Genomic DNA, 23,423 nt, shown 5'->3' with positions numbered 1-23,423 from the left:
CCAGACTAAACATGCTAACACATACAACAAGCTAACAGGAAGTGACAGTGCTGAAAAACTGAAGCAGCTCCAAGCTGCACTGGCATCACAACAGCGATTCTTCACGCGGGCCTGTGAGTCAAAAGAAAATACCACCAAAGCAAGCTACGAAGTGGCCATGTTAATAGCTAAACATGGCAAACCTTTTACTGGAGGTACATTTATCAAAGACTGTGTTATGAAAATGGTGGAGAACATTTTGCCCTGAGAAGAAGCAAGAATTTGCGAATGTTTGCCTGGCACGTAACAGTGTGGCACTGAGAGCTGAGGACATGAAACTGAGTATTTTGAACGGTAACGTCTGTCACTATCAGCAGTGAAGAACGAATCGAACATTTATGCACCTGGATTTATGGCACTTATTTTTATTAAACTCTTGAGTAAGATTTGGTTATTACTGTTGATGTTATGAACCTGTAGATGTGACAAACTATTACTTTCTGAAAGATATTGTAAATGACAAGAGCAAAATTCACTTGTTTTAAGATTTAATAATAACAGACAACTTTGCATTACTTTTAACTCCTGTTTAAAATGTTCTTGAGGCAAAGATATTTTTAAACTCATGTAAATTTAAGGTATTTCATACAGTTTGTTCAATGTTATCTGACTCTCCAGATATGAATGAAAGGCAGAATTTGGGTTTTTAGAGTTATTCTCATCTGCCTGAGTGGCTTATATTTGGTTATTTTGTCATTTGAAAAATAAAGATAATTGTGACAATGAAAATTGTTTTATAACAGTGTGTATTTGCATGAAACTTTTGTAGTTAAAAAATGTCCAAACAAACTATTGGCCCCCGGGCATCTTCACTTTATCAAATCTGGCCCTCTTTGCAAAAAGTTTGGACACCCCTGGTCTAAGGTATTTGTGCTAATTTGTGGTCTTCTATTTCTGCAAACCTGTAAATGTGCAACAATTAATCGTACAATAAATTAAAACTATCAACGTCATTTTAATTATCGTCTCTTCCGGCCTTTTTCTCTTTCTGTTGATGACACTGAATTAAAAAAGGCTCAACTCCGGTGCTCTCCACTGACCCTCCCTTCCTCATTTCCTTAGTGTAAAGCCCAGCGCAGACGACACGATCTTAGAGCTGTCGGCCGATTGTCGGCCCATTTTCAAAACCTGACAGACCACACATTAGTCGACAGAAATCCTAGGTATAACGGTTCCATCGGGTTCGGTCCTGCCGTGTGGTGTCCAACAATGGGCACAAAATAATGGCTACAAGTTCAGTTAACTAAATTTAAAACCAGGCATTAATTAATGCTTTACTACAATCTACCTGCAATGCATGTTGCTAGTGTCAGTGTAAAGTCCTGACTGAATGAAAATCATTATAACCTATTTACTTCACGTTAACAAAGAACAGCTGAAAAGTTACCGGGTTTATCAACTGCGGTAGCAATTTCGCTCCAACTCCTCCTCTTGTCATTTCTATATTCTTTGCATGTTGAATAAACATTAATGTTGTTTCCACATATCATCTCCAATGTCCGCTGGACTTCGGGTTGCGCCGTGTCAGCTGTTTGGGATTCCCCGACGTAATTTCCCCTCAGAAAACACAGAGGAGAATCCGCGCTTTCTGATTGGCTACCTGTCACATTCAACAGGCTGTGTTAAGCTCCCAGTCGGGGAAAAACCCTGATTTGGATCGGAGCAGCAACGACGATCTACCGTAACACACCACACAATCTTAGAAAGACCAACGTTTTAAGATTATTGTAAGGGGAAAAATAGGAGCAAAAAATCATGTAATGTGAAATATTGCATCAGGTGGTCGATGTGCCCATCTTCTCTATTTAAATCTAAGTATTAGTGAAGGGCAACATAATATACAGACTTCATAATCCGCACTGTTGTGGTTGAATGCAGTATTTATTTCCACTTTGGCTTTATGTTGTTTAGTTGTTTTTTTTTCCAAGTGAGGTTTTTGTTAATGGAGACTGAGAATCCATTTTATTTTTGTTTTTGGTTGTTTTGTTTATATTGTTTATCAGGTCCAGTGTTAAATATTCTTTTGAAAATAAAGTGTATCTATCTTTGGCAGGAAATTGCATGCATTATTATGTCATTTCCATTAAATCAGTGTAAAAAGGTCTTCAAACAATATTATCGTTTATCGCAATAATTTTTGAGACAATTAATCGTTCAGCAAAATTTGCTATCGTGACAGGCCTAGACATGAAGTCCTGCTTTCAAAATTAAAATGTAAGTAAAAGTATTAAACGTTTTGAGAACAAAAAACATGAAATCCTGTTTTCAGACTGAAAATGTGTGCTCTTGGATTATGGCAGAGCAATTCCCCCATAACTTAGCAAAGTGTTAAAACCACTGTTTCTACAGTCCAAAACTCTTTGTCAGTTCCTGCTATTCATAGAAATTCTTTTCCTGGTGACTGCAGATCAAACAGAAGATTTCCTTTACTGATTGCAAGTTCAGTTGCATTTTAGTGAAAACACAATTTTATTTATAACACGTCAGAAAGAACCTACTGTAACAATACAGATCATAACTGAATTGGCCTTATCAAATGCTGTGACATATGTTTTTTTTCCATGCCACAGCATCATTCCATACAATTAAATAAAACATCAAATTAACAATGAAAAAAGAAATTACAAACCAAAATCGAACACAAAAGAAGAAATGGTCAGACCTTCAAATAGAAATTGATAGGCGATTCATGGGGAAAAATGGATATATAGTGGAAAATAAAGTAGCGAGAAGCTTAATTTATGTCCAGTTTTTCATGAGCTCTAAAATGCAGCTTAAAGATGGAGATTTTTTTCTTACAAACCAAAAAATCCTGTAAAAATAAAGAAACAACTGTTTCTACAAATGCTTTTAACTAATTCAGGCTGATCTACTGTTTTCCATAAACCAATACTAACTAATATAGAGTAGACCCGTTTGAAAAAATAATAATAGGAGTTTTGTATGCTTTCATTTTACCTGCATGCCATCTAGGCTGTGAAAACACTTGAAATTCAACCAAAAACACAGTGAGTGAAACATATAGGAGACATTACATTACATTCTCTGAAAAGGGGGCTGTGTGGGTTATGGAAGTTAAGCTGGAAGATTTCAGAATTACTTTTAATCATTTTTACACTAAAAAACTGTTTTCTAAAACTGTGGAAGGAAGCTTTAATTAGCTTATTTCTGGAAAATTGATTGCTTGTAAAGCTATAATTTCACCCCTTATTTCAGGTCTAGTTCCTGTTATCTGCCAATTAAAGTGTTCATTTTAATTTCATACTCTCATCATAGAAATTAATGTTATAGCTGGGTCAAACAGGTAAAACTTTGCTTTTGGAATGAACAGTGCAGGCTAACATTAAGCTACTGTAATAACAATGACTTGGAGAAACCTTAAAAATTTACAGACAATGCCTAAAAGTCTGGTCTGTGCTAGGAAACCATCCAACTTAAATCTTAAACTTTAATTTTAATCCTGATGGAAAAAGAAGTCAGATATAAAGATAGAACTTTGCTAATGTCTGAAATGTACAATAAATGCAAGCTTGAGATACTCAGGATAATCAAAGGTAAATTTCAAACCACATTTGGATTGTTTATATCTTAATATTTCTAGACTAGACTTGTTTGGAAAAAAGTGATACTTTGTCCAATTTTATGCTTAAAATTAGAAAAATTACTTAAGCAGCATTGGTAATATTATTAGGTGATCTAGTTTTAATTTCATTTTTGTATTCCAAAGAATATTTTCCTAAAGTGATAAGAATGCAGTATCTCTGTATTCTTATCCCTTGTCCTTCCATTTGTACTGTATCTAATGTGTAATATGTGACTAACTTTTAAATTTATTTTGTGAATTGGGGCTATATAAACAACATTTAAACTAAATATTAGCACACCTAACCACTGTTAACAGCATATTACCAGTTTTGTCAAAGATGACTTAGGAAGCAGTTTTTTTTAGTTTTTTTGTAATGTTAGTGAATCTGCAAATGAGTCCTTCAACATTTAAATCAATTATTTGGGTTTTTAGCACGAGTAGTCAAACATGAGACTTCTTGCTGTCACTTCTGATGATTATTTCTCTTGATCCTTCATTTTTCAGTCGAATAAGGAGTCCTGTAAGCACTAATCGAACAGCTCCTGGCTTCTTGGATCTTCCATGAGTGATGAACTGGCAGGAAATGTGTGTATTAAAGTCCAATCCTTTATAGTCCCGGTTTGTGTTATGTATCTGTTTTGTTGGTATAGCATTGAGTTGTAACCCTGCTCGAAGCAGGGAGAGTGTTAATCAATCTTCAAAAGCTTCATATGTACAGTTTGTGGTACTCAGTGATGATAAGCAGCAGGATTCCAAGTGCGATACCAAGAACTGAAACAATAAAGCATCATTAATCAAAAAAAATATCCTTGGATAAAATGGACAAGTATGAGTGAGTATTAGGGCCACAGTAAGAAAATAAAAAAGTAAAATTACAAGAATAAAGTCATAATATTACAAGAATAAACTCGTATGAGAATAAAGTCATAGTATTACAACTTTATTGTTGAAATAAGTCATAATTTTGACAAAATAGTATTATGATTTTATTCTCGTAATACTACAACTTTATTCTCATATTATTTCAATTTTATTTTTGCAATATTATGACTTTAATCTTGTACAATTTATTCTCATAAGATGACTTTATTTCTTAGTATATCCCTATGCTCCGTCGCAGACAACACAGTCAATACATAATTAAACCTTTAATTTTGTTGTCTAAACCAGGGTTTTCCATTTTGGAAGATACATCTGACCAGTTAACAAATGTTAACAGTTGAGTCAGTTAACAGCATAGCTAAAATAACACAAACATCATCAACACCCAATATGTTTTTATCAGTGCTATGTTTTTATTATTATTTCTTCAAACATTTCTAGCAGAAATGTGCTTTAAAATGAACATTTTTGATATTTTGTTTATTTTCTATAGAGGATCAAAAACTCACAATGAAGTCCAGTCCCTGATTTTAGGAACAATTTGTCTAACTCCTAAAAGTAAATTGTTTAAACAATTTACTAAAAGTGTTGCAGCAGGAAACAGGTGTCCGGGCATCCTTAAAAATCTTAAAAAGAAACAAAAATGAAAGCTTTAAAATGTCTCAAATTAATTTTTAAAAAGCAAGATGACCTCAAATACATTAATCCCAGGTCCTAAATTTTGTCTTGGCAGGACTGTTCAATGCTGTATGTTATGTTTGTTTTTCGTTCGCAGAACTTTGAGTCGCACTCAGACATCTTCATTGCATTCTGTGACTCGAACTAGCAGCTACTTCCTTTGGTAGCTATTTAGCTAGCTTTTTTGCATCTACCATGGGTGCAAAGGACTGATAATATGGTCCAATGAATTTAAATGGTTGATTCATGCTTTGAAATTTGAATTAAGGTGCATTTTATTTAGAAGTTTCAGCTCTTATTTTGGTAGTTTTACCTTAAGGGGAAGTAAATTCAACTCTGTAGAAAACAAGGATAAACAGTGAAAGAAGGAAATGCCAAACATTAAATCTGCTGGTTTTAGAGTCATTTTAAACTCCTGGGTGACGGACACAATGCATGTTAGTTTATTACATTTAGTGTGTTTATGGATGTGTACAGAATTAATGAAAGTCAAGTTAAAAGTTAAATATTGATTTATTGGCATGGCACCTACAGTTGCCATGTCAACAGCTGGTTGTCATCCTATTCATGTTAAACTGTAGTAAGAGAGACTTCAAGAATCTGGTATTTACTTAGATGTTTGAATGTGTTTAATATGGTCTAAAATCACTCTAAAGTCAACCTTTTGTGTATTATGTAAGAGCAAACAGTAGTTTGATGATTCTGTTTTATTTTTCTTTATAGCTCTTATGGTGTGTTCAACACAAAATCGTTCTGAAGACATAGTGTGAGCGACCATTATTCAGCCACGAATGCTATGAGTTAGTGCCAATTTTTCACCAGTTGACTGGACAAAATTCATACATTTCTGTGGAGATTTAGGTCTATAAAAGTCTTACGTTTGAGTTGGCAAAATTTACAGAAACCATGAGAAAAGCTTAAGGGTTCACAAAGTAAAAACAAGAAATCTTTAGTATTAATTTTACCTCGGTGCACTGTAGGAAGCTGGGTTGACCTGAGAGGTCAAAGCAACTGAAGCTGCAGATAGACTGTTGGGAGACGGTTCCCGACTCGTGCTGTTTGGGGATGAATTTGAAGAAACTGAAAGGCAAAAGTCCAAACATAGTCAAAATCATACAGATTTTGCTTAGAGTAGTTTGACGTTTCAATATTTCAATTTTGACAGAAACTACCCAGACTTTCAGGAAAAGGCATCTGCTACATAATTAAAAAGTGCTTACCTCCACCTGAAGCCAAAGGGCTGTAGGACCTTGAAGTTGAGGCCTAAAACAGTTTTGAAACAGATTTTGATATTGTATGATGAAGAATTAAAATATGCAAATATAAAAGTGCGTAACTTCAAATGCCAAATCTTATTTGTTATATTCGTCGTGATTTGAGGAGTCGGACATATAAGAATGAAAAATGTGGAAATTAAATCATTGTATGGATTTAAATAACAGATTTTTGAAATCAATACAAGACTATTAGTATATAAGGTTATTATTGAGGTATAAACATGTACTTTAATCAACTTGCACAAAAATAAATTATGTTTAAATTACTAAAGGATGAAAATAAATTAAAAAAAACTAAAGAAAGTAACAAAATGGACAATCTCGAATAGTATTTGCACTATTATTATTCAGAATTAGATGAAAAAACAAACAATAGTCTTAATAGTGGGTGTAAACCCAATGGAGTTTATTATCAAATTGTACAACTAACCATTCTGGAGTTGTAGCTGTGTGATTTGACTGGTAAAGTAGCTACAGGACAGTAGATCCTTTTCTCCTTTTGACGACGATTACAGAACCAAACTCGAACCACCTCCTTCTCCATGGAAAGTTGCTCAGAAATTAGGGTTATCTCCTCTGAGTTGGGCTTTGGATTCTGAAAACCAAAAAAAAAGATGACTGTCTGACCTTGGAAAATTATCTAATCAGGACAAGTGTACTCTCAGTGACATTCCAGAATCCTGTGGTATAATGGAGCATAGGCGAAAATTCAAGATGAATTGGCCCCCGCCACAGCCAATCGGAACCGGTGGGCCGCCCCACGCCGCACCAGCTAATTGTTGTTCACGGATCCCTTCAAAGGCTAAGCTACCTTAGGTCTACCTGCTCATCAGTCGTGCTTTGATTCTACGTGTGTGCTTTTCCTACCTCTCCGACATTCTGTCAGCTAGTTCCAGCTGCCTCCCCTTTGTCAGCAATCCCGGTCCTTCCGTCCCCAATCCGGCCTGCAGAAGCACCCTCCGATCGTCTTTCCCCTCTTTCAAGGCCCAAATCCAGGGATGTCCCTCGCCTGCCGGTTGCGCTCCTGTTGACTTCCAGCTACTCCTCACCTATCTAACCACCCAATCACACCTTTCTTCGGCCTCCATCGGCGGCGGCAAAGCTGGAATTTTTCCACCCTTCCCTCATTCATGTCGCAGGCGTCCTCTGCCATCCGCCTGGTTCCCCGCTCCTGCTCACCATCGTCGGCTGCTGCAGCTCACTGGCGCTGTCCCCTGCAACCAAGCGCTGGTTGTGTCCACGATCCGCCGGCTCCACCGACGCACATCAGCTCTTCCTGCTCTCGTCCCATCCTGAACTCGATCCGTTGCCTGAACGTCTCTCCCAGTTCACATCCGGGAGAATGCCGCCATCAGACCGCTTTGCTCACTTCCGCGCATCTCGGCTCGCAGCCGGCTCTTCAGCCTCATCAACCGGCAACTTCATTTGCGCCCTTTGAGGCGTTGTCTAAGACGTACCCAATCCCGACTCGTTCACTTTCCGTTCGCATCACGTATGGAGGAATTTAAAGGTGCATAAACTCATGGAATATATAAATAAAGAAATACACGAGACTCGGAACTCCTTCTGCACATAGTCGAACGGGAAGAGATTTTTATGCACATCTGAGAAACCAAATCATCACATTCACATCGTTACAGAAATCCAAAATTTTTGATATCAGTTTTTTATGGTGTCCCAGCTCTATTGGTGTGTATTGGGAAGACTCGACCAATGGCGTTGCTATCCTCCATTTGCGTAGCACTTCTGGCTCGGTCTTTCACTAGACTTGTATTGGAAGTTCCGAGAATTAGGAGTTGACCTACTGGAATAATTAGAGACGCCTTGATCAACGTTGGCTCAGTTTCAGACGAACTATTAGTCAAATCGTTTGTTCCTAATCTGTCCAAACAGCTTACTTCCCAAGTCATATTTTGGTCCAACTTTGTGCTTTGCATGCCCCTTGCATGCAAAGCACAAAGTTGGACCAAAATATGGTCCAAGGGAGTGTCAAATCTGTCAGGTCAGTTTGACTCAGTCCATTTGACACAGTACATTTCTTTTAGGTTAAAACATATGTTAGTGTGAACCAATCAAACAACATAATTTTTAACTATTAACATAATTATATTCCTCTACACATGCCACTGTCAGCGCACCAGTACCTTTAACTAATGTTTAGCTCGCCTCCTATTGCCGATCTGTCTTGGCATCTTCAGGGTCGTGATTAGCTCAATTCGTGCTAAGAGCCGGGTTTTAAATCTGATCCGAGTCTCACCGGCTCCGCCTTTCTAATGGTGGACGCTCTTCGTCAGCTTCAATTTGGTATTTCCCCACCATAACCCTCCATCGCTTTAGATCGCTCCAAATCTGTCAGGAATCCCAGTTCGTCTCTTAGCTCATTCTGCCCTCCAGCCCCAGCTGCCCGGTGGTCTTTTAATCGCAGCGCCATTTTCTTTAAGTGTTCCGTGACCAGTAGAGGGGATTTCTTTTAAAGTTATATATAAAATGCACCTGAACACAATTGGAGTTATGTGCTCATAACTTCACGAGTGTCCTCTTCAGGTCATTCATAGTTCGCAACACAGCTCGCCCTGACAGCTTCCTTCCTCCTCATCTGTCGGTTCCGACTCATATCAAGGAGGCATACAAGCAGCAAGAACGCAGACATGGGCATTAAGGAGGTCCATTTCATCTGCACAAGCCGTCAGTCCGACACGCAACAAGATAAAACCAGACAACGTTTTTTCTGATAAATGATGGTCACTCGTGCTTGTCGCAGTTGCTATGCGTAATTACTGCTGGAGCTAGTTGCAGCCAACCACAAAGCACACTCGCATAAAACAAGCCTCCCGTTCCCTGATAGTCCGACTGCTTACCACTAAGTCGGACCGTCGCTGGCAATAAAACTTACGAAGATCTAACTTTCCAGTCATGTGGCCGATTACCTAAAAGCGTTATCAGTAATCCCTTTCTGTCGGTTGCAACCACCCGTTCGAGCAGGGCGTATGGCGAGCTTTCATTGGTTTAAAACAGAACACCAGCCCCCGACGTCGACTCATGGTCTCGTGTACGTGCTCTGGTTACCGCTTCAGCAGGAATCCTGACTTATTCTACCCCTTTTCCCGCGTTCTCTAAATGATCTTTTTGGGGGATTTACAGGACAGGTGCAGGCCCCTATTATCTAGGTGCGCCGCATCCATGAAGTCATGCTCATCTTGTAGACTATTTGCAGCTCTATTAAAGAACTAGGACCTGAAATCTCTCCTCTCATCCTTTACGGGATGCTAGTGGTGGCTGTTCCATTTAAAGAACTAGCATTAAATAAAGGGAGCACTACGTTCCTCTCTCCCGAAGTCCCCACAGCTCTGCTCGGTCCTTAAATTCTTGGCTTAAGAATCCAAGATGTATGGACTTCCCTCTGGCCATTTCCAGATCACAGGCAGCCAGGATTGCCCCTCCAGGTCCAGTCATAATTCCCACATCTGCTGCCGTTCAAGGCGTCCCTACAGCTTCCCTTCTTCAGCTATTTCCTACATCCGCAGTCTGCTCGTGGGAATCAGTTTTCACGCTAAGCTTCAGCAACCTAGCACATCATCTAGTCTTTTCTCGAACCCCGCTGTGAAACTCCTTGTCAAGGGATTTCTAAGCATAGCTCCTCTAATCCTGATTGCCGGAAACCTATCACACTCCCATTACTTAGGAATCTCATCACTGCGCTCCGATCCGGTGCCTTCTCCCCCTACATCAAAGCGCTCCTCTCATGCGCTTTCCTCCTAGCCTTCTATGGATTTCTTAGACTGAGTGAGTTCACATCTGCATCTAAAGTATTCAATCCATCAAGAGATTTATCTATCTCCGATCTTAAATTCTTCCCTGACCACTACAACTTCCTTATAAAGCACACCAAAACGAAAGGTCCATGTACTATCTCCACTGCACGCACAGACGGTCCGTTCTGCCCTTTCCGCGCGATGTTCAAATTCATGTGCAAAAGGCATCAACTCAGCCACGAATCCAAACTCCGGTTTCTCACTCCTGAAGGCTTCCCTATGACCGCTGACTGGTTCATCCGCCACATCAGACTGACTCTAGCACAGGGGTGGGCAACTCCAGGCCTCGAGGGCCGGTCTCCTGCAACTTTTAGATGCAGCTCTACTTCAACACACCTGAGTCAAATAATGAGGTCATTAGCAGGACTCTGGAGAACTTGACTGTATTTAGGAGGTGATTCAGCTGTTGGATTCAAGTGTGTTGGACCAGGGAGACATCTAAGAGTTGCAGGACACCGGCCCTCGAGGACCAGGATTGCCCACCCCTGCTCTAGCAGCTTACGGTCTTCCCCCTAGCCACTTCTCGCGCCATTCTTTTAGAATAGGCGCTGCCACATCTGCCGCCGTACAAGGCATCACTACAGCTTCCCTCTTTCAGCCCGGCCACTGGTCATCCTCGGTCTTCTCATCTTACATCAGACCAGATCTTTCAGCTTTGCTCGAAGCTCAACGTTCAATGTCCGCAGGTGAGCGTCTCATCAAACATCAAATGACTGGTGGTGGAGCGTTTGGCCATCTTTAACATCTATTTCTATCTAGGAGATCCGGCCCGACCAGCAGTCCATGGCCCTTCGGCTCGGCAGCAGCCGTTTCATCTACCGCAGTACATCAAGCATCGTGCCTAACAAGTCTTGTCAGATTGCAGGCCCTTGTCAACGCGGCTCGCGTGGAATGTGGAATGCTAGCATACATTGGTACTTGAAACATAATGAATTCGAGGTAGTTAGAATTGTTATGAAATAAAGCACATAATTTTTTCTTATGAAATGAAAGTGTCTGAAATCTACTTAACTTCACAGCATCTTGTGTAAGAACAAACAAAAAAATGTTTGGGCATAGTTGAAAGATGCTTGTCTTTCAACTGTGCCAGGGGTCGGCAACCTTTTCTATTCAAAGAGCCATTTGGGACCGCCTCCCAATAAAAAGAGCCACAACCCATTTTGACGTCATATATATAAAACCTATATGCTATGTACAAAAATCGATACTATGTTGCGCTTATGAAATCAACGAACTGCTGCAGAGAACACAAAATTTTATTTCTGCATGTAACAAAACGCATTTTACTCAATCAACTCAAATCGTTGATGCTCAATTTCAAACAAAATACCCTCTGTCTATTTGGGTCTTTGTATTTAAGAAGTAAAAATCGAAACTTACCCAACCCGCACTGAAGGAAAAATAGAAACAGAATGCAGTCACCTGTCCTCCTCTTATTCAGGAGATAAAAATCAAAACTTATCCAAATATTATCCACCGGCACTGAACGAACCAAGCAAACCAAAAAATGCGCAGTCTGCTTCTGTGTCCCATCGTACGGAGCCTGTTGTGACTTTTTTACACTTATGTTGTTTGGTATATTTGCATGATAAGTGACTGATTTACAATTATATGTTAAGCATAATTTACATGATGATTATTATTAATTGTATTGAACATGATTGTATATAATTACAAAGGTGAAGTGAAATATATTTAAGTGCAAGACATGATTTATTTGAATAGAGGAAGTCTTTTATTTTGAAGAATGCTTAAGGATCTGTTACTGTTTGTCACTATCTTGCTTTGTTGACTTTTGATTGCCATTGGTTACGAACTGCGGTTGCCCGTAATCAGCGGACACCGTTCCTTTTTCTCTTCAATAAATACTGAACAGAAAGGTTCAGTAAAGGAAATACGAGCCTCCGTCTTGTTTGAGAAGAAGCTTTACTCCGTAACATTTTGGTGCCGAAACCCGGGTATAAGGATTTTTTATTTTATTTTTTTGAACGAAGTGAAGCTAAGGCTCAGTTTAGCAGCCAACATGACGGAAGGACTGGAGCGATTAAAGAGGAAACGGTCGACTATCCGAACAGCAACGACGAAGCTGTTAACTCGACTAGAGGATGAGGTGGGCAAAGAGAGTCCAGATATGGATAGACTGCGTGAGTTTTACCTTCTAAGGAGGACATTTTATTGGATTTGGACAAGAGCATAGAAGATGAAACGTCAATTGAAGACTTGGACACTGAGATAACGAACTCACAGGATTACACGGACCGGATTCTCGTTTGGAAGGTTCGCACCACCAACTTTATTGGATTGCAGGAGACCGCTACAGACACGCTGAGAGCGAGTGTGAGTGATGTAAACAACGGCTCATTTTCATCACAATCCAAACAGACGGTTAAACTGCCCAAACTAACGATAATCAAGTATGATGGAGAAATAAGCCAATGGCAGGAATTCTGGTCACAGTATGATTCAGCCATTCACAGAAATGATGGACTATGTAAGACGGACAAGTTCACTTACCTGAGATCTTACCTAACTGGAGCAGCTGCTCGGACTATTGCAGGACTGACAATGACAGATGTCAACTATGATGCTGCAATAGAGTTACTCCAGAATCGTTTTGGAAGGAAGGATATTGTGATAAGTGCTCATATGTCTAAATTGCTGAACTTGACACCTGTGAGAAGATCATCTGATGTTGCAGCTTTGAGGCACATTTATGATGAATGTGAGATCCAGATACGCAGCTTGGAGTCTCTTGGAGTGCAAAGTGATACTTACGGCTGTCTCCTATGTCCAGTGTTGCTACAGCTTATTCCAGAAGACATAGCACTTGCTTATACACAGCAACAAAACTCAACTAACGAATGGAAAGTCCCAGAATTGATTCAGTTTCTGCAAAATGAAGTGCAAAGCAGAGAACGGGCGCTTCTGCTGACCAGACCAGGCCACACATTGAAGAGCCTGAGCACACAACACAAGCATGTGGGTAAGCCATCCTATGCCTGTGATCAACCCAGAAAGTGGAGCATCCCATCAGCGACTGCTTTGCACACAGCCAGCGTCGTGCCACAAACCTGTGTGTTTTGTGACAGTAATGACCATAAACCAGAGAACTGTCCTGGTTTTACAATAAGCGCACGCAGGGAGAAACTGAAAAGGCTTGGACGGTGTTTTGTCTGCCTGGGCCCGAAACATATTGCGAAATACTGCAGAGTGAAGATTTTGTGCAGACAGTGCAATCGAAAACACCACTTGTCAGTTTGTGAACAATCTGAAGCTAAACCAGAAGTCGACAGTACCAGCAATAGTGGAAATGCAGAGGCTGTGTTGTCTTCGTTGACCAGCTCAGTCAAAGTGAAGACAAATACTAAGAACACAGTATTGCTCCAAACGGTTAAGGCATGGGCTGTAGGACCAAAGGAGAGAAAAAGATCTCGCTGTCTGTTAGATGGAGGTAGCCAGCGTAGTTTTGTTCACAGAGACATTGTCCGAGCCCTAGGACTGCCAGTTGTGAGGCAAGAGACACTAAACCTCCATGTTTTTGGTTCCACCAGTCCTGTAGTAGAGAAACGCAACATAGTGAGAGTTCAACTTCAAAATGTGTGGAACACTGAACGGAAAATCGAAATAGATGCTGTAGAGACCCCCGAGAGGTGCACTGCTGTAATAAAGGTACCAACTGAGCCCATTCAAGCAGAGATTAAGAAAAGAGGACTGCAGCTTGGAGACTTTCCACTAGAGGGTGCTAATGAACAAGAGTTGCAGATGTTAATTGGAGCAGATTACTACTGGCAGGCTGTTACTGGAAAGGTCCAAAGGGTTACAGATTCATTAGTGGCAGTTGAAACCCTTTTTGAATGGGCTTTACAGGGACCAGTGACTACCTCCAGTGTTACAGACACCACGTGTATGCACATTAGTTTGAACGAAGACACCCAGCTGTCTAAGCAGTTGCATGCATTCTGGGAGGTGGAGTCCCTGGGTATTGTAAATAAACAGTCAGAAAGCCCAGAGGACTCAGAAATTATGCAACGTTTTGAACAAACAACAACATTTGAAGATGGAAGGTACCAAGTTGAGTTACCCTGGCAATGTGACAAAGACCAGCTTCCAGACAACTTCAGGGTAGTGAAGAAACGCTTTGAGAATCTAACGAGAAAGCTGAAGACTGATGTAAATTTATTTGCCAGATACAACGACGTAATAGAAGACTATCTTCAAAATGGTATCTGTGAGGAGGTTGCAGATGGAATACCAGAAATGGATCAACAGACTGTGAAATATTATATGCCCCATCATGCTGTAATAAGAGAAGAAAAGGCCACAACCAAACTTAGAGTGGTATTTGATGCATCCTCACATGAGGCAAACAGTCCATCCCTCAACGACTGTCTGTACACTGGACCTAACCTGAACCCAAACCTGCTAGATGTGCTCATAAAGTTCAGATTGCACAAGATAGCATTTACTGCTGATATAACTAAGGCTTTTTCTTCAAATCTCACTAGCAGAAAAGGACAGAGATGCTGTCAGGTTCTTGTGGATGCACAGACCTTTAGCTGAGGACTGGAAAAATGAGGTGCGTGTCCTGAGGATGAAAAGAATTGTTTTTGGAGTAACTCCCAGCCCATTCTTGCTTGCTGCCACCATCAGAAAACATCTCAAACAATTTGAAAGAAAACAGCCATGGGCAGTACAGGCTCTCAGAAACTCTATGTATGTAGATGACTTTATTTCAAGCTCACCTACTGTGCAGGATGCTCTTCACATGACAACTGCAGCAAAGTACATTCTCTCTCAGGCAAGCATGAACCTCTGCAAATGGGTTACCAACTCACCTGATCTGAAAGCCATGTGGAAAGAGAATGGAGTAGAGCTCACTGGTGATACAGAGTCCAGTGGAAATGTGCTTAAAGTACTTGGACTAGTTTGGAGACCGGAACACAAAGATTTTGTGTTTGATCAAAGGGGGTTAATGGACATTTTGAAAGACAGAGAAAATACAAAAAGAAGTGTACTAAGAACATCAGCCCATATATTCGACCCTATCGGGTTTCTTACTCCTTTTACAGTCCGAGTAAAGTGCCTTTTCCAAGAGATGTGGGAAAAGGGACTGAGTTGGGATGAACCATTACCTACTGACCAGTGACGTGCGGTGAGGTTCATAGCTGGTGAGGCACTGACGTCATCAGAATCAGATTTGCAAATAGATGCATAGATTGACAGCAGTTTACAGGTTATGTTTCACTTCTGCATCCTTACACATGCAAACTGTAGCTCACAAAATCTATCGCTGCACTTGACTTGCTTCCCGAATCGTTTAGCCTAGCTCGCTGTCACTTACTCGGCAGTTGAGGAGTGAACAAGACGAACTTGAGCGCCCCCTGCCATGAGGCAAGAGAACTGCCTGCCTCACCTTGAACCTGTTCTCTGCCGTTTATAATCGCTCATTACACGAAACACGTTACACAAACACAGTTGGTGACAAAAAGCACTGTACATTATATACATAAGCTAAATTATTGGAAATAAGTTCACATATTAAATTTGTTTAAACCATTTTATTGACGCCGTACAGCAACATGCTCTCTCCGCTTAGCAGCCAGCGCAGAGCCAGGGGTTGCGCAATCCAAGGTGAGGCAGAGCTCGCTGCTGCCTCACCGGCATCGCTTCCAAGCATTTGAATGGGAAAATAAGAAAATTCAGCGATTTTGAACAAATAAAAATCGAAATTGGTGAAGCTACATGAAAATTAAATATTTTTTAGTACAAACCACCGGATGAATATAACAATTTAAATTACTTTATGATTATATATTTTCTTTCTTTCCATGATGGCTGGTGAGGCACTGCCTCACCTGCCTCCCCTGACCGCACGTCACTGCTACTGACTTAGAAAAGAAGTGGGAGCAGTGGTGTGTGGAGTTACCACTGTTACACCTGGTGTCTATTCCCAGGTGGTACCACACTGAGATCAACAAAGAGTCACACACTGTAAAGTTGCATGTCTACTGTGATGCAAGTGAAAAGGCTTACGGTGCTGTGGCATATCTTCAAGGACAAAACAACCTAGGAGAGACTATTACCAGTTTTGTGGCCTCCAAGTCATGAGTAGCACCATTAAAGAAAATGACATTACCTCGCTTGGAGCTCATGGGTGCACTTATTGGAGCAAGATTAGGATACAGCCTCCTTAAGCCACTGAACATGGAGAAAAACCAGCTCAACATGTGGACGGACTCTATGATTACGCTTCACTGGATCCGCAGCTCATCACGTCGATGGAAACCATTTGTGAGCAACAGAGTGGCAGAAATACAAGGGCTCACAAATCCAGAACTCTGGTCCCACTGTGCTGGCAAAATGAACCCTGCCGACCTTCTTACGCGGGGTTACCATGCTCGGAGCCTTATTGAGAGCCAGCTGTGGTGGAAGGGACCCACTTCATTGTCTACAGATGATAAGCCAGAGTAAACAAGAGTTTTCTTGTGTTTTTAACAAAAAAAACGAGAAAAATAAAGTTTTACGTTGACTACTGTAGTAGTATTGTAATGACTTTTGTAATGACTATGTAGTGGATGAAGTGAATGCAGAGCTGAGGGCTGGGTATGAGACTGTCGTGCAGTTCACTGGCACCGAGCAAACTGAACCTCTGTTAAACTTAGAAAGGTACAGCAAGCTTAAGACCACGTTAAGAATCACTGCATGGGTAAAGCGGTTTGTTAGTAACACACGATCTTGTCTGAAGGTTCAGGGAGAGTTAAGTACAGAAGAACTTGGTGCAGCTGAAATGTACTGGATTAAGTCAACACAAGAGAGTTGTTTCAGTTCTGAAATATCGCAGTTAAGGTCAAACCAAAATGTGAAGGTAGATTCTAAAATCAAAGATTTGAAACCATTCTTAGATGGAAATGGTCTAATAAGTGTTGGGGGAAGACTGCAGAATTCAGATCTTAGTTTCAGAGAACAACACCCTTGGATACTACCGACAAATCACAAGTATTCTGAACTATTAGTTCAGTCATGTCACGAAAGAGTGATGCATTCTGGTGTAAGAGACACATTAACTCAAGTTAGAGAATAATATTGGATTTTGAGAGGCAGACAGCTTGTAAGAAACATTGTTTCAAAATGTTACATTTGCAAAAAACTAAAGGTTAAGGCAGCACAACAGATTACTGCTCCCGTACCTCGAGACAGAGTAATAGAATCACCTCCTTTTGAAGTTACTGGTGTAGATTTTGCTGGACCCTTATATGTTAAAACTAAGGACGGGTCTGTAAAATCATATATAGCACTGTTTACATGTGCAGTGACGAGCAGTACACTTAGAGTTGGTCTCAGATCAGACTACAGAGAATTTCTTATTGGCCTTAAAGAGATTCATTGCAAGACGAGGTCTATGTAGGGTCATTTACTCTGACAATGCTAGAACATTCAAAAGAGCTGACAAAGATTTAAAAGAGTTATGGCAAAATATCTTAGGATCGACACTCACAGAGTTTTTCACTGACAAGGGAATCACATGGAAGTTTATCGCTGAGCGAGCAGCTTGGTGGGGGGGATTCTGGGAAAGGCTTGTGAGATCTGTAAAAACATGCTTAAGAAAGGTACTGGGGAAAGCATCTTTGAGTTTTGAGGAGCTCACAACTGTTCTTACTGAAGTTGAGGCAGTTTTGAACTCTAGGCCTCTGTCCTATGTAACTAGTGATGCATTAGAGCCTCAGCCACTTACCCCATCTCATTTCCTAGTTGGTAAACGCTTAACTTCCTTGCCACCAAAGATTAGTCCTTCACCTCACCTAAATCAGGTTCTCACTGCAAACCGCGAACAGCTAGGTAGGAGGTGGAAATACCAACAGAAACTTTTGATAGGCCTTTGCAAACGCTGGCGCAGAGATTATTTGATGGACTTGAAATCAGCCCACAGGGTGAACAGTCGTACTCCAACACTACTTAAAGTAGGAGATGTAGTTCTTTTGGGGGAGGACAATACACCCAGACAGACATGGAAAATGGGTAGAATTGTAGAGGTCTTTCCAGGCAGGGATGGTCTCATACGTTCATGCAATGTTCGTACTTTGACTGGTGGCTTGTTACGCAGGCCCATTCAGTTATTGTACCCTTTAGAGGTATCTTAAATGAAAGGTAAATCCTACACAGATGAACAGTTGTTCATCGGGCGGGAGGATGTTGTGACTTTTTTACACTTATGTTGTTCGGTATATTTGCATGATAAGTGACTGATTTACAATTATATGTTAAGCATAATTTACATGATGATTATTATTAATTGTATTGAACATGATTTTATATAATTACAAAGGTGAAGTGAAATATATTTAAGTGCAAGACATGATTTATTTGAATAGAGGAAGTCTTTTATTTTGAAGAATGCTTAAGGATCTGTTACTGTTTGTCACTATCTTGCTTTGTTGACTTTTGATTGCCATTGGTTACGAACTGCGGTTGCCCGTAATCAGCGGACGCCGTTCCTTTTTCTCTTCAATAAATACTGAACAGAAAGGTTCAGTAAAGAAAATACGAGCCTCCGTCTTGTTTGAGAAGAAGCTTTACTCCGTAACAGAGCCCCCTATGGGACATGGGGATTTTTTTTTCTTTTGCGTTTCCTCGTAATACGTTTGCGTTCCCTCGCAATACTGTACTGGTCAGTTATGCAGCATAATTGGGGCCTGCCATGCAAAGCAATGGCAGGAACCTATTGCTATTGTCGGAGAAAGTGTTTCTTTATTGGGGCCTGCCCATAGCAATGCATAAGGAGAGCAGTACTGACTTGCGAAGCAAGTCAGTACTGCCTCCATGCATTGCATGGCAGGCACCTATTATTCTACACCCAATAGAACGTCTCTTTATTATTATAGTTGGGGCCTGCCCATAGCAATGCATAAGGAGAGCAGTACTGACTTGCGAAGTAAGTCAGTACTGCCTCCATGCATTGCATGGCAGGCACCTATTATTCTACACCCAATAGAACGTCTCTTTATTATTATAGTTACTTATTCCGCTACCGTTAATGCGGCTCGTACCGCTGCGAGTTCACCCACAAAAGTGGTATCAAAACGTGCGGCTTATTCCCGGCATTGGAGCTATTATTTTTATAAGGAATCGGACTTACGATGGCGACGTAAAAAGCGAAAAACGAGCAAAATTACCAACTGCCGAAACGCAGAGCCTAACTGACACCAACTGCCGCTTTTTTAGAGTGAGAAATGAAGAGAATTTTTGACCCCACATTAGTTTTGAAATCACCGTCACACCCACAGATATCGCCCGATTGGTATCAAACTCGGTCATGACATCGATACGCATGCCTGCTCCGGTAAAATGTTTTCGAAATTTCTCTAGGGCTTACGGTTTTCTGTCAAGGTGCTTCAGAGCGAAATCATGCGCCAGGATAACTGACGATCTCCCAGATTCACTTCCATGTATTTCTGAAAAATTTCTGAGCTCTGCATGCACCATTTTTGTCTCATCACTGCAATTACTGTGAGTGAGCTACAAATATGAATCGCGGTACTATGGGAGACGACAAATAGCCCTCTCATATGCTTCAAACGGTTTTCCAATATGTCTCTCGGTTCCTGAACGGCAAGGAGTTGTTCAGGCTGCTTTTTCCATATAAACCAATGGGGTGTCTCACAAAGATAGAAATCTTTTTCCACCTCTCTGTGTCACACACACATGATTGCTCTTTTTGGCTTTATGTGACTTTTTTATCCAAAGCACTGTTACACATGGGATTAGTGTGGCAATTTAAAATTAAGCTTAACAAAAATTTCAAAATAAAAGCCTCAACATGCCCCTGCGGTTAGTGCACCGCCGCAGGCGGTGCAATAATATTATTCTGCATTATCTTTTTCTCTGAGGTTAGGGAACTGCCTTGCTGCGCAAGGCAGTTCATTAGCATTAGCATTTTAGCTTTAATAAGCTATTAGCTATGTATTTTACTTTTTAGCCATGTTTAGTATACTGAATGGAGTAAGTCCATTATAGAAAACATCCTAGTGATGTCCCACATGCTAGTGACAGCAATCACGCTAACATTAGCATTTTTGCTAATTTTAGCTGATACACTCAACTCACTTTATCATACTGAATGGTGCAAGTACATGTTAGTAAACATTCTTGTGATTCTCCTCATATGATTGCAGCTTTCTTTAGCATTGATGCTAATTTCTAGCATCATAACGCTGGGTCCAAACCGACGGGCACACTTTGGCAGGCCCCGGTTAAATTTCTTCAGGAATTTTCTAGTTCTTTATTTTTCTTCCGTAACCGTTAATGCGGCTCATACCGCTTGGTGCACACCTACAAATGAGGTATCAAAACCTGCAGAAAATTCACGCCATTCCAGCTATTACTTCTGGTGGGATTTGGGCTTAACGTGGCGACATAATTCGCAAACAACTACGAAAAAAACCCCATTATAAGTCAATGGGAAAAATCCTAGAAATACCCTATTTTTGAGGATTTTCTGTGTCGTCACAAATTCACCTAGAAATGCCATTCAAATTTCATTTTGTAGATACGTCTGTGATCTCTTCGAAAGTGAAGACGGCTCGTCGATACCAGTTACGGTTTGTCCACAATTTGCCTCTAAGCGACCCAAAGTTTCTCATTTTTCCTAAAGTTAGAGTGTGTCTCTGGCTGCTTAGAGTGAGAGATGAAGACAACTTTTTCAGCCCAAATCATTTTTGAAATCGCCATCACGCCCACAAATATCGCACGATTAGTATCACAATCGGTCCTGACATTGATACGCCTGTCTGCTCCGGTAAAATGTTTTCGAAATTTATCTAGACCGTACGGTTTTCTGTCACGGTGCTTCAGAGCAAAGTCATGCGACAGGATTTTCTGAGGCTGTCTGAGGCTCTCTCCCATGTATTTGAATAGAATTTCAGATCTGGGCACAACATTTCTTTCTCTCATCACTGTAAATGCTCTGAGTGAGGTACAGATATGAATCTCGGGACTATCGCAGAAGACACATAGGCCTCTCATACGCTCGAAACGCTTTTCGAATATGTATTACGGTTCCCGAACAAGAAGGATTTGTTTCCAATGCTTTTTTTCAGTAAACCGTGTTGGCTCAAACACACAATTGTGTGTTTGAGCATGTATGACTCACAGCTCACACCTGCTGAGACCATTATTTACCATGGCAACGGAACTCAAGAGGCTATTGGCTGCTGATTTGGACTACAAATACGCATCGCTGTAGTTCTATCTATCCTCAGTTGAAACAGATCAGGACTGAGAACTGGCCTTTAGAACTACCTGCTGCTTTGGGCTGTATATAACTGATTTAACTCAGTAACTGTTACACATGGGATTATTTTGGAACTTTAAAATTAAGCATACTGAAAATTTCAAAATAAAAGCCTTGAATATTTTACATGACGTAATTGCTCTTTTTGGCCGTATATGACTTTTTCATCCAAAGCAATGTTACACATGGGATTAGTTCGGAACTTTAAAATGGAGCATAATAATAATTTCAAAATAAAAGCCTTGAATATTTTTACATCAGGTAATTGCTGTTTTTGGCTTCATGTGACTTTTTCATCCAAAGCACTGTTACACATGGGATTAGTTTGGAACTTTAAAATGAAGCATACTGAAAATTTCAAAATAAAAGCCTTGAATATTTTTACATCAGCTACTTGTGTTTTGAGCATTATATAACTATTTTAACCCAAGGACTATTACGCATGGGATTAGTTTGGCCCTTTGAAATGAAGTTTAACAAAACTTCCAAAATAAAAGCCTTGACAACATTTTAAATCGTACTGAATGGTGCACGTCCGCCTCGCTTAACGTTCTTGTGGTTCTCCGCGTGCCACTGATTACGTTGCGGCGTTCTTTAGCGTCGACGCCAATTTGTGGCGTGACGACGCCGGGCCCAAGCCCGACGGGCGCGCCTTGGCAGGCCCCGGCTAAATTTCTTCAGAAATTTTGTTTTTCTAGTTGAATACTGTAAGCCTTTCTTACGGTGGGCGCCGTACTTTCTGCTTTAATATAAGGTTATGTGAGGTTTTTCCATGAATGTTAGAATCTTTTTGTGAAATATCTGAAGTTTTATATCTTTCTTTAGGATAGAAAGGCACCACAAACCTACGATATAAACAGAAACCTTCCGTAAGTAGGAAAGAAATAAAAATACATCCTAATTTGGACTATTTCTGAGTTATTATCGCGGATAATAAGTCATCTGACAGTTTTGATTGTGTCTCTGTTGTGTTCTAGTCTGAATGGTTTAAAGAGCTGCTTTCAGTGGCGCTCCATCTTAGCCTTAACAGACATAAACATACAGTAAAAAATAAATCGATTTTCAATCAGTGTTTTGCACCAAACAGTTTTTATTATTAACAAGTTTTTATTATTAAAAACACGACAAAATAATGATGGTAAAGGGATTAACTCTGGATTAACTCGGGGAATCTCATCTGTCCGTTTATCAATCAACTCCAAACCTTTTCTTTGTTCTGTCACAATTATCGATTTATTCCATTTTGATGATTATGCTCCAAACTTTGCAAGGACTGACCGCCCCGCTCACCGCTTCCTCATACACACAAAGCCAGTATCCTTCCCATTCATACCTGGTGACGTCACTCCCTCGTCGACACACCTAAGTGTCAAAGCCGCTGCTCCTGTCATATCAGTAATTACTTATTTCATTCATATGGCTCTTACAGAGCCTCAGTGAAAACTTGTTTATTATTATTAACTGTTTGGTGCAAAACACTGATTGAAAATCGATTTATTTTTTACCGTATGTTTATGTCTGTTAAGGCTAAGATGGAGCAGCACTGAAAGCAGCTCTTTAAACCATTCAGACTAGAACACAACAGAGACACAATCAAAACTGTCAGATGACTTACTACCCGCGATAATAACTCAGAAATAGTCCAAATTAGGGTATATTTTCATTCATTTCCTCCTTACGGAAGGTTTCTGTTTATATCGTAGGTTTGTAAAGAAAGATATAAAACTTCAGATATTTCACAAAAAGATACTAACATTCATGGAAAAACCTCACAACCGTATATTAAAGCATAAAGTACGTCGCCCACCGTAAGAAAGGCTTACAGTATTCAATTATGCTGCATAACTGACCAGTACAGTATT

The 23,423-nt window shown here is 40.3% G+C and overlaps 1 protein-coding gene across 1 annotated transcript in view; it reads right to left on the bottom strand.

Moving 5' to 3' along the window:
- Window positions 1-2,529: 2,529 nt before the first annotated feature.
- Window positions 2,530-23,423, bottom strand: part of pou2f3 (POU class 2 homeobox 3) — a 63,517-nt gene continuing 42,623 nt past the window's right edge. The window contains exons 10-13 of the mRNA XM_023342751.1: window positions 6,893-7,057; window positions 6,406-6,448; window positions 6,151-6,265; window positions 2,530-4,396 (exon numbers count right to left, since the gene is read on the bottom strand). Coding sequence (XP_023198519.1) covers window positions 4,354-4,396; window positions 6,151-6,265; window positions 6,406-6,448; window positions 6,893-7,057 — 366 coding nt within the window. The 3' untranslated portion in view covers window positions 2,530-4,353. The remainder of the gene's footprint in view (window positions 4,397-6,150; window positions 6,266-6,405; window positions 6,449-6,892; window positions 7,058-23,423) is intronic.

The sequence above is a fragment of the Xiphophorus maculatus genome, chromosome 11, assembly GCF_002775205.1.
Source record: "Xiphophorus maculatus strain JP 163 A chromosome 11, X_maculatus-5.0-male, whole genome shotgun sequence".
Taxonomy (NCBI): Eukaryota; Metazoa; Chordata; class Actinopteri; order Cyprinodontiformes; family Poeciliidae; genus Xiphophorus; species Xiphophorus maculatus.
The sequence above is the reverse complement of the archived record's forward strand: the minus strand, read 5'-3'. Positions and strand labels throughout refer to the sequence as shown.